The sequence below is a fragment of the Notechis scutatus genome, chromosome 2, assembly GCF_049901735.1.
Source record: "Notechis scutatus isolate UNSWTSFEM ecotype Mainland chromosome 2, rNotScu1.2, whole genome shotgun sequence".
In the NCBI taxonomy this organism is placed as follows: domain Eukaryota; kingdom Metazoa; phylum Chordata; class Lepidosauria; order Squamata; family Elapidae; genus Notechis; species Notechis scutatus.
Genome location: NC_142010.1, coordinates 151,635,547 through 151,652,868, shown reverse-complemented (window position 1 = coordinate 151,652,868; position 17,322 = coordinate 151,635,547). Strand labels below are relative to the sequence as shown.

The 17,322-nt window shown below is 40.0% G+C and overlaps 1 protein-coding gene across 4 annotated transcripts in view; it reads right to left on the bottom strand.

The window, feature by feature from the left end:
* Positions 1-17,322, bottom strand: part of GNL3L (G protein nucleolar 3 like) — a 47,006-nt gene that overhangs the window by 3,524 nt on the left and 26,160 nt on the right. Inside the window, exons 1-14 of one of the 4 annotated variants that reach the window (XM_087956779.1) lie at positions 13,086-13,215; positions 11,432-11,688; positions 11,085-11,182; positions 10,914-10,951; positions 10,359-10,460; positions 10,053-10,169; positions 8,182-8,265; positions 7,924-8,059; positions 7,144-7,247; positions 5,856-6,000; positions 4,765-4,852; positions 3,440-3,617; positions 2,007-2,149; positions 1,438-1,574 (exon numbers count right to left, since the gene is read on the bottom strand). In XM_087956779.1, coding sequence (XP_087812905.1) covers positions 1,438-1,574; positions 2,007-2,149; positions 3,440-3,617; positions 4,765-4,852; positions 5,856-6,000; positions 7,144-7,247; positions 7,924-8,059; positions 8,182-8,265; positions 10,053-10,169; positions 10,359-10,460; positions 10,914-10,951; positions 11,085-11,097 — 1,285 coding nt within the window. In that variant the 5' untranslated portion in view covers positions 11,098-11,182; positions 11,432-11,688; positions 13,086-13,215. Of the gene's footprint in view, positions 1-1,437; positions 1,575-2,006; positions 2,150-3,439; positions 3,618-4,764; positions 4,853-5,855; positions 6,001-7,143; positions 7,248-7,923; positions 8,060-8,181; positions 8,266-10,052; positions 10,170-10,358; positions 10,461-10,913; positions 10,952-11,084; positions 11,183-11,431; positions 11,689-12,974; positions 13,216-17,322 lie in introns of those variants that run through there. The other 3 variants (XM_087956778.1, XM_026676275.2, XM_087956780.1) reach the window with 3 other exon arrangements.

Here is a 17,322-nt window from a genome sequence, read left to right as displayed (position 1 = left end):
GAATGAAAAGGGTGAACTTAAATCTATGCAAAAATTAGAGGAACAAGGTATAAAGATGAATTGGTTTTCATATGCGCAAATACATTCAAGGTATGATAAAGATTCTAAAACAAGGTTTCTATAATAAACTGACTGATTTAGATAAGATTTTGACAGGTACCGATGAAAAGGTGATTAAAAAATTGTATGGATATTTATTAGAAATTAAACTAGAAGAAGAACAAGTTAAAGAAACAATGAAATCTGAAAAATGTTGGAAATGTCATTAGACACCTGGCTCATATTACCATATGTGGTGGACTTGTGCGGATGCTAAAAAATATTTGACTAAAATCCACACGTGGTTGGAAAAAATGACAAAAAAGCATATAGACTTGAAACCAGAGATATTTTTATTGGGAATTTTACCTGAAATATATAGTAAAGAATTGAAATACCTGATTGTAAATTAACAGTGGCTAGGATTGTATTTGCCAAAAACTGGAAAAATGAGAAAATACCATTACAGGAGGAAATCATTAAGAAAATATTGGAATGTGCTGAAATGAGTAGATTGACGTTTGAAATCAGAGAACAAGATGATAAACAATTTTATAAAATTTGGGATCTATTCTATCAATGGTTAGACAATAAAACATGGTAATGAAATATGTAGATTCTTAGAAAATAATAAATATATAAAGATGTATTTTCTTATTATATCTACAAAATGATTGTAGGATAGATTTGAGATGATAATATGAACTGTCATAAAACAAATTAAGTAAAATATGGATTATTTCATAAAACATGAATGAATAAAAGTATAGTTAAATGATTAACAATGATATTAATGTATTTAATATTTGATTGAAAATATGAGAATATATATATAATGTAATTGTAATTGAAGACTACGAAATGGAAGCACAAAACAATTTGTAAACCAATCGACACACTGTATGTATATATATGGAAGATGGCTCGATGTTTTTATGTTTTGTTTGTCTATGTTTGTCTTAAAAACCAATAAAAATAAAAAAATAAAAAAATAAATGCATAACAGCTTTTACAAAAGGGAGGCAGAAATGATGGGGAAAAAATAGCTGCTTGAAGAGGATCCTGGTAACCAATATGTAAGAATACCTCACACCCTGCAGCTTTTTATAATTATACTACTGCAGCATTATTACATAATGGACAGATACTCTGTGCTCTTGAAAGAGTGTGGAGAATTATGCTGAATTGCAGAACAGACATATCTGGGACCATCGGAAGCCACAGAATGTTCTCCATTTTTGTCAGCCTTTTGCAGAAGGGATGACATGTACTGTAGTGTAAAAACAGCCGTAGGGCTGGATATCAAAACTCCTGTCGGTCAAAGGAAAGAGAGACAAAACAAGAATTGTATGGTGGCAAAATCTTGTGGAAAGCAGTCCCATTTTCCCAAGCACTTACTAGCCAAAGCCTTCTCATTCTCCTGCTCCAGTGCCTCAAAATCAAAGGCTTTGCCCATCTCTGTCACAATCTCAGCACTGATGTGAGTAGGAAGTGTGTGTGTCTCGGGTGGATGTGTGAAATAGCTGATTTTTCCACTAGAAAAAACAAAGTACAATATTTATCATACTTAGAGACTGCCCATCTCCCTCACAGAGTAACAGATTGCAAGTTTTATAGCAAGGATTGATAACTTTTCAGGCCACAAATCCAAGACAGACAGCGCCCCAAGGTACATGATCTTGTGCAAGGTTGCGACTACTTCATAAATCAATGTCGGAACATCATGGGGAAAGGATGGCCAGGTTGTTGACCCCATATTTATAGGAAAAGCTTCCTACCACCCACTCCCCCAAAACAGTTTTGCAGTAGTTCCTATTTTCTTCTTTTCCTGATTTCAATTCCCACTTGAATTAGAGCTGCCAGTTGAGTAAGAGAAAGAGAAAGGGAAGAAAGAGGCTTACATCAAAGACAGTTCCTGCAAAAAGCTTTGTTCTTTTTTTTAAAAAAAGATCCTATATTCCACTCACCTCATCCAGTCATTTAGCACTGTTTTCGCAGCTTTCTCATGGTCTGGCATTCCTCCTTTTTTCAGCTTGCCCTGTCGCTTGGCCAAATACGCCAAGAACTCCATGGTGTTCTGAAAATCTGGCACACTGAAATGCTGCATAATCTTTTGGTAGAGGAAATTTAGGGAGAAAGAAATGAGAATTAGATGCCGATTAAATTTTTCTTCTCCAACCTGCCCATTCTATTTAAATTCAAATTCAAAGCCTTTATTGTCATTGCACATCATGTATACAACAAAATTGGTTGTATACATGATGATTTACTTACATCTCAGACAAATGTCAGGTTTTTAGCAGCTGGGCTTATTAGTTACTTATCAGGCAAAGACTACACTGGGCAGGGCAACAATGTGATGATACCCTCTTCTTCCCTCCCTTCCAGAAATCAGAAAGAAATTGCATTTCAGATAGTGCTGTAAAATTTCAGTGGGTGATTTCTGAAAACTGCCAGAACCAAATCAACCCAAACAGAAATGGGGTTTAATTGTTTTCTAATCATTTTTTAAAGCAGGGCGGTTATCACTTTGCTAGAGCTAATCAATGGAGTTTGCAGTTCTATAATCTTATTTACTTTGAAAGAAGTACCAGGAGTGCAGTGAAGCTGATTTCTGAGTACACATTAGAACGGAATAATATCCATTTCAAGTACAAATTTCTATGGGCAAAGGCTTTCCTGATGGAAAGTATGTTTTCTTAACTATGTTAAGAAAAACTTAGCTGGTGTATATGCCACAAGAACAGTATGTCCTCCTAAAAGTGCATGCCTCTGCTAAATTATCTGCCACGTATCTTTTGCATTAAAATGCCAATATGCACATTCTTTTAAAGTGTTGCCCAATTAAACATGTTGAATACAATGATCTCCTTAACGCCTACTGCTGTTTTTTTAAAAAATCCATACAATAGGATCATATTTTGCAGCAAAAGTAACACCAATAACAATTTAAAGCTTGTGTTCCCCCAACATGTTGATTCAGGTGTAACTGAACCATGATTTAGTGAATTAACCCCACTGCTTGAGATTGCCCAACATTCTGAACCACAGACCAAACAACAATGAATATTAGTCTAGTGTGTTGTGTGAATCTAGCCAATGGGCAACTATTTAAAGAACCCAAATTAAGATTCTTGGCAAAAAGCCCTTTTGAAGACACATCATTTACAAGCAGATTCATCCTTTCTAAATGTGATTTCAAGGGAAAAGGAGCTTCATCCAAATTAGCCTCGCTAAAAATCCTTCAAATGTTTAGTACTCTATCTGAGAACCATTATTTTTGCCATCACCTTTTTGTAGTCTCTGAAAAGAGCTTGGGATTCTCAAGCCCCACCTTCATAACTTTCCAGATTATTCTCACTTCCATAGGCTCTGGTCATTCTTTCAAGACCACCCATACCTGCTGCTTGTTGCATCGTTTCAAGATGGCTTCCACCGGACTCACAGGGTCTGCCAGTTGTTCTATCCTGATACAGTTTCGCAGAATCATGGCAGCGTCTGAAGTGGGAGAAGCCATGACAATCCCTGGACAGTCTAGCAGTTTTATGTGTTTGTCCAGCTGCACTTCTTGCAGAGACCTAAAAGGGAGGGGGGGAGGGATAAATAAATGAGAGCAATCACTTCAAATGCCAGCCTTTCTGCCTAAAAAAGTTAATTTTCTAAAACTTTATTTTATATTACTTTGTTGTTCCAAAACTAAAACAACCAGACCAGAAATTAAAATTTTAGGCTTCTTCTAGGATGGCAGATAATTTCTCACAACAGTCCTTATATAATCCCCCTCCCTTCCTGGAATGTTTATTTTCAATAACTTTATCAATCTGTACCTCCTCTGAGCTTCAGGAGAAAGGGGGTTGGGAGGGAGGGGAAGATGGTAAACCTGTTTAGGCAACAAATGTTTTAAAGAAGGCTGGCCAGCAACTGTCTTTTCAAGAACCATGATTTCAAATGCATATGTGGCTTTGAGACTTGTGGGTTTTTTTCTTTTTCTTTTTTGGGGAATTTAAATATAAAGTTAATCTAAGCAACTTCAAAACTAGGGAAAGTGGGTAAAATAAACCAATGAGTAGAAAGTGCCTAAGTTCACAAATGATATTTAGCCATTGCTTTATCATGGGTTATTTATTCAACCACACTATTGGTTCTAAGTCACAAAGTATAACTTACAGCTGGTAAGGGTAAATGCTGAATAAACACAAATTAGAATAGAATAACAAAGTTAAAAGGGACCTTGTAGGTCATCTAGTCCAACCCTCTGCTGAAGCAGGAGATTCTATACCATTTCTGACAGATGGCTGTCCAGTCTCTTCTTGAAAGCTTCCAGTGATGAATTAAATTATCTTATGGATTAGAATAATATATAAAGTAGTGAACAAAGTACTCTGTCTTGTACAAAATTTTTATTCTTTTTATTTTACAACCCCAAACCTTCTTTGGCTTACTATGTCCAAAATTAGGTTAATCCAACTAAATAATTCTAGGCACTGTCACTCATGCCAAGTTCTGCTCAATGTTATCAAAGGAAAAACCATCTTTCATACGACTGGGAGATAAAGCATAAGGGAATCCATGAGTTTTTATATCTCTTATACAAGCAGGACCAGAGACCTCCTGTAGCATTCCTTGATTTAAAATTAAAAAAAAATATGAAACTACTCTGTTGACTCCCCAGCACTTCAGATCTGATGCCTCACTTCTAATTAGCACCTCAGCTTGGGCACGTACTTGGTGATGCCAGGAGTGGCACCAGTATTGCAAGCTCGGCTCCTCTTCAAGCTGTTGATCAAGCTGCTTTTGCCAACATTTGGGAAGCCTGCAGTTGGGGATATAGAGACAGGCAACCCATCAGCAAGCACATTTCCATTCTGGTGATTGCTCCCATGCAAGTCACTGCTACCTTCCACTAAACAGTTTCCTTTGCATTCTACACAAGAAAGGACAGCATTACCAGTAACTCCCACCATCTTTTCCTTCTGGACTAAAAGGCAGAAGAAAAGCTGTTAGGGTCCAGCCACCCCGCAACTACCTAAAAGAATCTCCCCCAAAATAGTCACTTCCAAGTCTGTAAACTTCAAAGCATTGATCTCTGCAATTGGTGAAGGCCAATGTAAGGGTTCCAAGGAAGTTGAGGACCATGGGATCTAAATCTTCCCTCACCTGCCTCTTTCCTTCCTTTCAGGGTAAGAGCTGTGATGGCCCAGTGGAGAGAATGCAGTATTGCAGGCTAACTCTGCCCACTGCCAGGAGTTCGATCCTGACTGGCTCAAGATTGTCTCAGCCTTCCATCCTTCTGAGGTCGGTAAAATGAAGACCTAGATTGTTGGGGGCAATTATGCTGACTCTGTAAGCTGCTTAGAGAGGGCTGTAAAGCACTATGAAGCGGCATATAAGTCTAAGTTCTATTGCTAGTGCTATTTATGGGCAACACTACTTCCCCAGCTAGGATTCTTCCCTGTTTGAATTACAGGCCCAGCTTTCTCCTGGCCTCAACTCTCAGAATGATAGAAGGACCACTGGCTTTCATCCGAGGCCAAAGGAACCTCCTGTCATTGGAAAGATAGCTGCTAAGGTTCTATTTAGCTAAAATGGGGAACATTTCCCAATTTGCCCTATTGGGTCAGCTGGAGACAGACAAGGCAAGGAAGACAATAAGCTAACTTACCCCCATTTTGGCACACTTCAGGTATCCTATGAGTACAATTCCCAGAATTCCCAGTTTATGCAGGAGTTCCAGCTTCCTCATTTTGGAAGGTGTCATGTTGAGGAAAGCTATTCTTTCACTCAGTCCACCCCTCAAATAGAGGCATGCTACATACCCACAACTCCAACGGTGATTGTTGTTCTGACGTCCTGATTCCGGCAATAGTTTGCAAGCATCTTCATGAGGCAATCTGCCCCAACACATGCTGCACTGCCTAGCAAGTCACTTGATGCTCGGGTTACTGGGACATGGCTCCTTTGCTAAAAGGGACAAAGGTATTATTGCTTAAGGTTGCTGGCTCTTACTTTTGATGTCCCAATCTTCAAATGTTCCCAACTATTACAAAGTATTTTTTTTTAAAAAAAACCCTAATCTGTGTTTCCCATCTCCCAGAACCCACCAATCTCTTTCTGCCACCTAGATCTCCCTGTATAAAGACCAGGTAGAGGACTGCCACCACAGCCAAATCTAGCCTATCAGAATATGGTGGGGCCCGTATCCTCTTTTACAGTAGCCAACTCTTTTGGGGGGGGGGAGGGGGCATGTACAGATCGCATTCAAAGGAAGGGCTAAACCAATGTACCTTATACAGTACTCTATAAAAGATAATGAAATGTAACATTAAAATACATCAATATTTGTTTAGTATAAATGTCATAAAACAAATACCGTTTCTGCCCGCCTGAAAAGATCATTGGGGGTTGCTTCCCCCCTTTTATATGCCGGGTCGCCTTTCCGCAAATAGTAATTGGGAAGCACGGCGCTCCAGTGAGAGCCCAGTCCCGTAAGCGAACCTCAACCTTCTCCCCCCCCCCTTATCCCACCCCCCACCCCCCCCCCCCCCCCCCCCCCCCCCCCCCCCTTGTCGGGAGTTGTTACCCCGGCGCCCCCGCGCCCGCGCCCCAGCCCCGAAGCCCCCGGAAAGGTTTGCCTTTCCTTCCCAGGCACCCGCCGCCGCCAGCGGCCTCCCCCCGGCACCCAGCCCGGAGACCCCCCCCCCCCCCCCGGCTTCACGATTCGCTTCCCTGGGCAAAGTCCTCCCCCAAAAGTGGGGCGAGGAAGAGGGGCGTATATAACAACTTATTTTGGTGGATGTTGGGCTGCCTTTCCCTTTTGCCGGCCATTCGTGCTTCTTATCAGCCAGATTTTCACAGGGCTCCTAAACCATGAAAGACCTGGGCAATCTCAACAGAAATCTTGCTAGGTTTTTTGCAGTCTTCTGTGAGTTTTATATTCTTGCTACGTGTCAGTTTTTAATTTAATTTTGGGGATGCATGGACACTGCCGAGGGATGTTGTAGCATTGTTGCTCATCTCCACCCAATTCTCAAAGTGATCTCCAGTTTAAAATAAATATTGTAGAGGTAAAATATCATTAATCCATTGCAACCCTCCATCACCTACCAGGTTTTTGCTCTGTTGCTGAGTGGAGGATTTAAAGGCTACTGTAGGAAATTCATTCCTCAGATACTTCAGCCATTTTGCAACGATCTCTTTAGATACCAGATCTGGATCAGGAACAGATTGAGAAAGTGAAGGAGTCCTTTAAAATAAATCACTCTGGTACCAGTTCATTAGGGCAACACCTACTGGTCTGTATGCCAAAGGAGCACGAGTTTCCTTTTAAAATCGTGTGTTTTTCAAAACTCTAATCCTTTCATGGTCTGCAGATAGATCACGCAAAAGGCTAAGCAATAACATCCCCAATTCCCCAGACACAAGCTGATATAGTCAATACTACTAATATGGATTAGACTATCCAGGTCACTTATCCAATAGCCATAGAAAGAAAACCATTACCTGATCACCTATCTACCTTAACTGTCATTGTGAATGAATGAACCATGAACAAAAAGAATAAAAGCAACACAAAAAATATTCTACAGCTAGTTGAGGCCAAATGCATTATCCAGCAAACCTTTGAGTGACTTTTTCCCCTAACTCTACCCTCTGCCACCCAAACCCTGAATTAAGTCATGATTGCAATGATTCTGAATCAAAGCAACTGCAAAATAAGCCCATGTAATTTAACACTTTCTTTCAAGTATATTTTCTGGATTCCTTTGGTGCAGAATTTGAATCCGTAAAGAGAAACTCTTAGTAAGAAAAGGTCTGATCTCATACTATTGAATCACAAACGGCTTCACTTCCTTTCCACAAAAAGAACCTAATCTTGCTACGTACCTATTTTATTCAAGACCAAAACCAATCTCTTGCTGGTTCCAGCCTGTACCACTGCCTCTTCAACCTGGGGGCATCGGCAACCTTGGGGATCCCGAGCATCAAGGACTTCCAAGATCACATCGGCTGCTTCAATTACCTAGAGAGAGCAAAGAACTAGAGGCCTGTGGTGTCCAACACTGATCCAGCCCAACCCAACCAAAGCCTCCCCATGTACAGCTCTGTTTTTCTTGGTGTTCAGTCACTTCCGTCTTCACTGACCTTCCTGAACTCTTTGTAATACGCCTTGCAAGAGCTGTCTTTTTCCAACAGGGCATGTTTGGCCAATTGCTTCAGATCCATCTCCTGTGGGAAGATGATGATTATGCACATGGCCATGGGGATAGAATTACAAATGGCACAGAATAGGTTCTCATAGTTAGAAAATAGGTAAAAGGTAAAGGTAAAAGTTTCCACTGTCCAGTCGTGTCCGACTCTAGGGGGTGGTGCTCAACTCTGTTTCCTAGCCGAAGGAGCCAGCATTGTCTAAAGATGCTTCCATGGTCATGTGGCCTGGCATGACTATGTGCCAAGGCGCATGGAACACTGTGACTTTCCCACCGAAGTGGTACCTATTTATCTACTCACGCATGCGTGCTTTCCAACTGCTGGAAAATAGAGTACCCTTAATTTCATAATGTGACATAATACATCATAGCTGCTTTTCTACTTATACTGCTGCCTACAAAATAGCTATTATTTGATTGCTGCTATACCAGAATTCATTTCCTATTAGGGGGAGGCATTTTTACTCAAGTTGTATATAAACAGAATAAAATCTTCCATAAGAGCCTTTTAAAATGCAGCATTCTCCAAGAACATAATTTCAAAGTGATTTAGAAAACAGAACTATGTATTTAACCATCCCCCATAAAATATACCTGTGCTTTGCACCCTGTGAGTTTTGCGATTTCTCCTTGAAATATCATGCTTTCCCATCTACTGTTTTCTTGATACGCTTTTTTAAATGAAAATTTGTATTGATCTGGAACTCCAGGATGTTCTCTTAGACAAAGTTTACAGACAAGCAGGCCATTCATCATTATTTCCCTTTTTAAATATCTTTTTTTATTAAATTCTTTGAAAAATGTGGACGAATACGTACAAAAGGAAACATGAAACAAATAGATCAACCAGCAATTTCAAAATGTCATGATATTCTAAAATATCATTAGTTATGAATTGTTAAACATATTATATGTATTGTATGTCACCGAGAGATTAAGAATCATTACTAAATTAATTCATTGTCATTTTTAAACCAAGTCCACCCTCTGGCTTAAAATGGGGTAAGGGCATGCTCTAACTTAAAATTAACACTTTTAAGTGACACTTTTCAAACTACTGGTAACACTTTTTCAAACAACTCCGATTAAAAGGCACGCCTAGTCACTTTATGCATCTGATAAAGTTCACAAAAGCTTATACCTTTTAATCAAAGTTGTTAGTTGGAAAAGATGTTATCAGGGTAATTTTTTGCCATTCTAGACCAATATAGTTCTCCTCCTATGATGTCTGTTGTAACTGAATAAACAGCAAGCCCACAGCTCTCAGGTACCTTGGGAAATTTTGTTTTTGGGATGGGGGTGGGGGATAGCCAGATAGAGAGGGAAATTTAAACTCAGTAACTGATTTGTTTTACCCCTTTTTGTAGAAATAATTGGTCCTGGGCTTTTTGTAAAAAACGAATGAGAAGAACGTTGCAACACAATTCATTCACTTGAGGCTATAATCCCTTTGATATATGCCAAGAATTGAATCCTATCGAGCACATTTGGACATGTCTCCAAATAGACCAGCGGTAGTCTGCTTTGTGAGAAATCCCATATGAATGATCAAAAATCAATCCAGAAGTAAAACTGGAATTCCCATAGTTAGTTTCATGTACTTCTTTCCTACTTAAATAACCATTTGTCTAACCAACTACAGAAATGTACAGAATATCTCTACCAACATATTGGAGCTGCTTAAAAGAACCGCCAGAAGGAGGGGACAATCAAAACGTCTATAAAAGCTGCATAGACAAAGCATACTTTCTGCAACTGGACTGGATAGATGCGCCATGGAGAACATTACCAGCCTAAATCTGTTACCTTCTGCTCAAAGCATTGCTGTCTGTGCAAGGCATCCTTCTGCAACCCTTCCAGGCTTCGGAACCGGCTGATTTCCTTCTGTCGTGCCATTTGTTGCCGCTCCTGCATTTCTTTCACCTAGTTAGATGGATATAATCTTAAGATAAGGGGGTGCTAGCAATCCTGCTGCACAGGTCTCATAGATCCAGTATTGGGTACCAATCCTATGCCACCCCAAACTCTATTATAGCCCAAGCAGAGAAAATTAATCCAGGTATCTAAAAACTCCACCTTTGAGCCTCTGTTCTTCCACGTGGTTAACCTTACCCTTTTCTGCTTTAGGGCCAGTTCCTTTTTGACATGTTCTTTGAAGCGTGACAGTTGAGGTACTCCTGAATCTTTTTTCCTATGAGATTTTGACTCCTTTTTCTATGAAAGGAAGCAAAACTGCATTGGATTTGATTGCAGACATAAAGTTACAACATATAATCATCACATCTGAGAACAATAGATCCTTGCTTTTCCAGCTGACACAATTTTGACCCTTCCCACTTTGCTAAAAGAATATCTTACGTTTTCTCATCTGAAAGCTATACTCAGAGCAGAATTGATACTCTAATATGAAAAACAGAGTTACGGATAGAAGGTAATGTATCATTGGCAACTTGCATGATGAAAATTTGATCTGGAAGCATACTGAGATACATTGCTTACATTTTGACTCACCACCCAAACCCTGTGACTTACATTTGAAACAATTCTGCTTCACTAATATAACCAGCAATCATTCCACTATCAAATTCAAAGGCTTGCCCTGCTCTTCCATCAATTCTGCTATCGTCTCTACCACAAAAACTTCTTTTTTTTCAAGATTCTTCTTACCTTGCTATGTTTGGATTTCTTGCTAGATTTTTTCTGTTCTGCAAAAGAGAAAAAAAAAGGGAAATCAGAGATAAGCAAACATTTAGAATTCCAATTAGACTGGAATAATTCAATAATTCATTACTCATTTAGAATTCCAATTAGACTGGAATAATTCAAACAAATATTTACTATGCCGGGTCATGATGCTAAATGGAGGTAGAGCAGGATTCCCTTTTTCTTCCCAACATTAGCTTTTGAATCACCTTTTGTCTCCTGATTAACAAGACCTAGAAAAAAAAAGAGAAAAGTTAGTCTATGTAGTTTTCTCATCATATGAATACAGTAGATTGCTCCTAACAATATCCTAAATTATAACAACTGAAAGCTGCCCAGAATCATTCTGAGTTGGACAGCATATCAGTTTAATAAATTACATTTAATTTTGGCATAATGGATTACATGAATCCAGCCCCTATGCTACATAAATAGTTGTTTAGTGTGATGTGAAACACAGCCAACAGTGTAAAGCTACAAACCTAAATTATCTTTTCACACCCTGTGTTTTCAAGGAGTCATAATCCTTCAGTATTGTCTCTGCCACATGAAGTAATGGGATCTGTCAACATCCAGCTTGAGTATCCAAATAAAATCTTCAGTGGAAGATTTTAGTTTTGTTTCTCCAAATTAACCCATTGGTAGTCCACATCCCTCTCCCTTACTCTAATGACAAGTTGCAAAGAAGCAGCACTTAGCTACCCATGTTTCACTCTTGATAATTTATTAACCAATAGATCTAGAAGGAAATGGGTAGAATTTTTTGGCACATGTAACCTCCAGAAAAAGAAAACCAAGACGTTCTATGATCTTTGAGGGACATATGGTAGAAATTGAGAAGACTCTACAGGTAGTCCGCAACTTACAACCATTTAATAGCCAAAGTTACCTCACTTAAAACAGTGACATATTTTTTCTTACTTATTTCTTACTTGTCTTACCGTTTTTCTTACTTATGACCACTGCAGCAATCCCATGGTCATACGTTCAACATTTGGACATTTGGCAACTGGCATGTATTTATAGATTGCAGTACCCCAGGGTCATGTGATCATCTTTTACAACCTTCTTACAAGCAGTCAATGGGGAAGTCAGATTCACTTAACAACCACTTTACTAACAAATGCTGTGGTTCACTTAACAACTGTAGCAAGAAAGTTCATAAAATGGGGCAGAACTCACTTAAGAACTGTCTTGCTTAGCAATGGAAAGTTTGGGCTCAATTGTGGTCATAAATCAAGGACTACCTGTAGAAACACCTTGATGGGCGTGTCAGATTTGGATGGAAGATTTAAATGTCTTGATTCAAATTCCCACTTCATTGATAAGCTCACCAGCTGACAAGACTTAATCACAGCCTGCCATTTACCTCATAGAACATTATTATCTGTATCTGTTACCTTAAGGTCTCAGAGAAAAAACAAGATATGAATGGGAGACTAGAGATCACACAGAGTACACAAATCTTATTTTCAAAGAGTCATAATGATCCAAGGTAGTAAACCCCTGCCCTCCCCCTGGCTTCTTCCACCCAACTTATAGAAAGCAGGAGAATCAAATGGTAATTCGTCCTGAGATTGTCCTGCTTTCTCCCGCTAATATTCATTCGTGTGTTGGACTATCAATCCCGACCACTAATTTTTACAAAGATCCCACTTGTCTCAAAGGTGTTTTTTTTCCCCAAGAGGCAACTTGGATTTTCTAGTTTTTCTTTGAAGATCTTTTGCTTCTCATCAACCTCTGTGGGGGGGCGGGAAGCACCTTTGGGACAACCATGACCTACCTGGATGATTGAGAATCTCCATAGACTAAGACCCCGCATTATTATTACTACTACTACTATTATTACTATTATTAATTATTATATATTACTACTATTATATTACTATTATTATTACTACTACTATTTTTTCCCATTGCATTTTCTACTACTATTATTTTTTTTCCATTGCATTTTCCTCCCTTACGCACAGGTACCCGGTTCCCCTCCTCTAGCTAAAGCTGAATTTTTCATAGTAAACTTGCCTCGACATGCCACCCCGCTTATTAAATGTATCACACTTTGGGTGCCATTCTGAGCCAGCATCACGAGGGTCCCGCTCCTTTCTGCTCTCCTCTACCCCCAGAGCCCCTTACTTGTTCAAGGATTCCTCCACCACCACCACCACCCCCTCGGGGGAGTCTCTCAGCAGCAAAGGCTTTCAGCAAAAACACCTCCGCCAAGTTCGGGAAGCTTTGCAAACGGGACACATGGCTTCCTGCGCGTGCCCAAAAAAGCTCGGAGCCGACGCGCCTGCGCCTTCCGGGAAGTTAGGGACCGCCCCGATCCCTTTCCCCTCCTCCCTCGGTGCTGAGTTTGCATAAAGGTGGGTTTGGTGGTGGTTTTTTTTACTCTTTATCCCCGTAGGGTTCGGAACAAAGCAGACGGGTGAGGAGAGGGATTTTGTTTTTCTGCTTTTTTTAAAAAAAAAAAGTGCATGCGCGAAGATAACGTCAGATTTCACATGACGTGCGCAATTGCGCAGCATTTAGAAATAAATGCCTTCGTTTTATAAAGGAGCGCTAGGATGTGCAGTGATGGTTTGCTAGATTTCGTTATACATGCGCTTGTACAAAGGAAGCGGCTGGATTAGTGGAGCAGCCAACGAAGGATCTGGAATGCAGAGAAACTCCTTTAAAACGATATAATCCATCCTTGGCTGTAACTCTATACAGTATTAATGTCAATCCAAGACGTGTGAGTGAAATGCATTTTAAAATGCGCTTTTTTTTTAGAGTCACAAGTAATAATAAACAGCTACGTTTATTGAAGAGTGTATAGTCTGGGGGAAAAATGATACGGGATAAGCCGAGAAGCTTGTTCAAGGTGATGGGGAAAATATCAAATAACATGCAGAAAAGTATATATTCGTTCCTAGGGAGAATATATAAAATAATAATAGGGAAATGCAAGGATAAAAAGTGAGATAAGAAAGAAGGTATAACGTACTGTAGGAAGTTAAAAACCACCCCTCTCCTAGAAAAATGAAATATCCTAGGAAATATTAAAAAGGCAGAATATTTCCCCTAAAAAGAGAAATAGAAACTCAGAAGCAGAAACTCACCTCAGAAGCAGAAGCTCACCCCCACCTTTGTTAATGGGCCTAGGCCAGAGTATTCTACATAACAAAGGCCTCTGCCCATCTTACCACATGGCCTGGGCAGATTGCATGAGCCAACACTCAGGTGAAGCCATGTGGTCCAGACAAAGTTTACAAAGTTAGCTAAGACCCCCACCCCTGGAAGTCTGACAGCCAATGGGATACATTTCTTACACAGGAACAGGAAATACTAAGGTGGGGCCCAACAGAGGATATAAAACCAAGGGACTCAGCATCTCCCCTTTTTTTTCTGCTCAGGGGCTCCAAGGCATGTGGTTTTGTCCACCATTAAACCATCTTTCCAGGCAACCTCCATGTGTCCAGTGTTTTTTCCCCCACTTGGAATTGAACGAGAAGGATATTTCTTCCAACAGTACAAAGGGGAAAATTGGAATTCAGGACTGGAATAAATCTGGAAATTTGTATTAAGGATGAAAACTGATCACTTACTCTCTTGTGCAATCAGCTGCCTGATTGGAGGCAAGGAAGTGTTGAATATGCCCGGAGACAATTGAGTAAATAAGTGCATTGTTTGTATACAGAATGCGATGGCTCTATATGCACGCCAGGAAGTTTGGATTCAGACTTGCCTTTTGGGATACAATAAGATAGGCCACGAAACAGTAGGCCATGAATTTCTGGTCAACTCTGATTGGAGACTAGAAATGAGATTAGAGACAAGACTAAAATAAAATAGAAAAGTTGAGAGGGACCTTGGAGATCTTCTAGACCAACCCCCTGCTTAAGCAGGAAACCCTGTACCATTTCAGATAACTTGCTCTGCTAGCAGCATTTTATTCCTTACAGTTTAAAAAATAACTGACATCTGAAAAACCCTAGACGGGGTCTGAGCCTTATTAAACAAAGTAGTAGTACTGTAGAAAAAAAGCTACAGCTCCTCTTGGCCTCTTTTTGTCCCTGTTTCACATTTTGTATTTACACAATGCCTGCAAGATGTTTGTGAGACAGAAAAACACAAAATATGTGATTTAAGCATCTATAAAAGAGGTCACGTAAAATATAGCTTATTGAAGTTTATTTTATAAACTACTGTACCATATATCACAATTAGATTGGTTCACACAATACATCGATAAATTATTTCTACAAACAATAATAGTCGGATTAAAATAATGTGCTAAACCAAAGCCAGACAAACTTCACTACAGCTTTGGATGTATGAAACCTATGTATGACATAAAGATCTGAGTAAGTGTACCATAACCTGCAGACATCAAATGTAGTTTATAGATGGGAGGAGTAAACAAAAGACTATTTGCATAATACCCTAAGTCATAGTTTGCTTAAATATATTTGTTGAATAAATCACAGTTGGCCAGATACATATTGCATGTAAATTTTAAAAAGCATGACTTAATGTCATGTTTGAACCAGTTAAAAAAGAATACAGCAGCCCTAATTCGGATGATTTTCAATTTATGGAAAGTAGCTTTTTTGCTGATTAGTGATTCTGGTAGCTTTACATAATATATCAGAATCAGCTTACCTTCAAATATTTTCTGGGAGACAGAAATTACCAGTGTAGAATAAGATTCTGGTTTAATAGGCCCTTGATGTAATCTGTTCTGGCATTTTTCTGACAAGCAAATATTGAACAGGTGATACTTTTCTATACATGCATGCCGGTGGTGGTATCCTACCGGTTTGGCGTGGTTCTGCCAAGCCCATAGCGGCAATGAGCAGTGGAGACTGAACCGGATGTTGGGCCCACCTGCCCGGGCTCCCATACTAACCTGTATGTCCTGCTTTTGAAGCGCAGCTGCTTTTGCAGCTGCTGAAGCATCAGGGAGAGTGCAGGATTGCAGGAGGTGACTCAAAACGCCTCTATACCTGTGCGAAGTGTGTGTTTGGCGCGCGCAAAGTGTATACACACGTGCAAAGCGCACCCACCAAGCCACCCACCGAACCCGTGATAAAACTTTTTGAAACCACTGATGCATGCCTAGGTGGTGGGGAAAAGACTTGCTATGCAGGCATTTAAAGCACAGCAAACGTCCGAGAAAACAAACAATCCGCTGGAACAAGTCCTACCGGGCCGCTGGCTTGCTGGGCGCCGCCATCTTTTTGATGAAAAAGTGCTTCGCTGAGCTTTTCCGGGTAGAAAGCTCACCGGAAGCACGTTTTCATCAAAAAGATGGCGGCGCCAGTGCTTCGGTGAGCTTTTCCGGGTAGAAAGCCATCAAAAAGATGGCGGTGCCCAGCTGATGCCAGTACCGGGCGCGGCGTAAAAAAGGTTGGGGATCACTGATTTAAGGCACAGCAGAAAAATTCCATGAGAAAAACAAACAAACTGGAAACAAATCCGATAATTACATCTCCCTGGTTTTATATAAGCATCTTTTCCAATTCAGAGCAAACACCCTGGACCACCTCACACTATAAAAAAATTTCTTCCTTTCAATCATCCCATAACTGTGCCTGGATAATGGTGATGCTGGATGGGGATAATAGGAGCTATCCCCCAATAGCTCTCCATGGTCCCAGGAGGCTGGCGACCTAGAATATATTCTCATACTGTGGGGGCTTGTACTATACTTCAGGATCTCTCTGCATTACCATTCTCACAAACTGTCTTAAAGGAGGATGCAGGATGGAGGGAGGTTACTAAGATGGGACCAGCTGGGACATCTCATACTGTGTATATGAAACGTAAGATAATAGCCTGGGAAAAAGGCGATCTGAGAATTCATCATAATGGAAGGGGTCTCAGTCATTTTTAATTTTTTAATTTTAGATTTTTAATTTTTTTTGCATTATTTTTAAAAGTAATTCAAGATGGTGAACATACCTAATACTCCTTCTTCCTCCTATTTTCTCCACAGCAACAATCTTATGAGGTTCTTTGGTTGGGCTGGCCCAAAGTCCCCCAGCTGGCTTTCATGCCTGAGGTGGGAGATTAGAACTCACAGCCTTTAGCCTGGCGTCTTAGCTGCTACATCAAACTCCTTGCTCAGTACAGGACCTGACAAAGCATTTTAGACAAATACCTACATTCTTTTCATGTGGCCTCAACTCAGGATCTCAGTGAGTCTTACCTAGAATCCTCTTAGTGTATCTATTTTGGCCCGGACCTGTACTTTGTAGTGAACAAGACTTACCGTATAGGTGGTCCTTGACTTATAACAATTCATTTAGTGACCGTTCAAAGTTACAGCAGCACTGAAAAAAGTGGCTTGCAATCATTTTTCACACTTATGACTGTTGCAGCATCC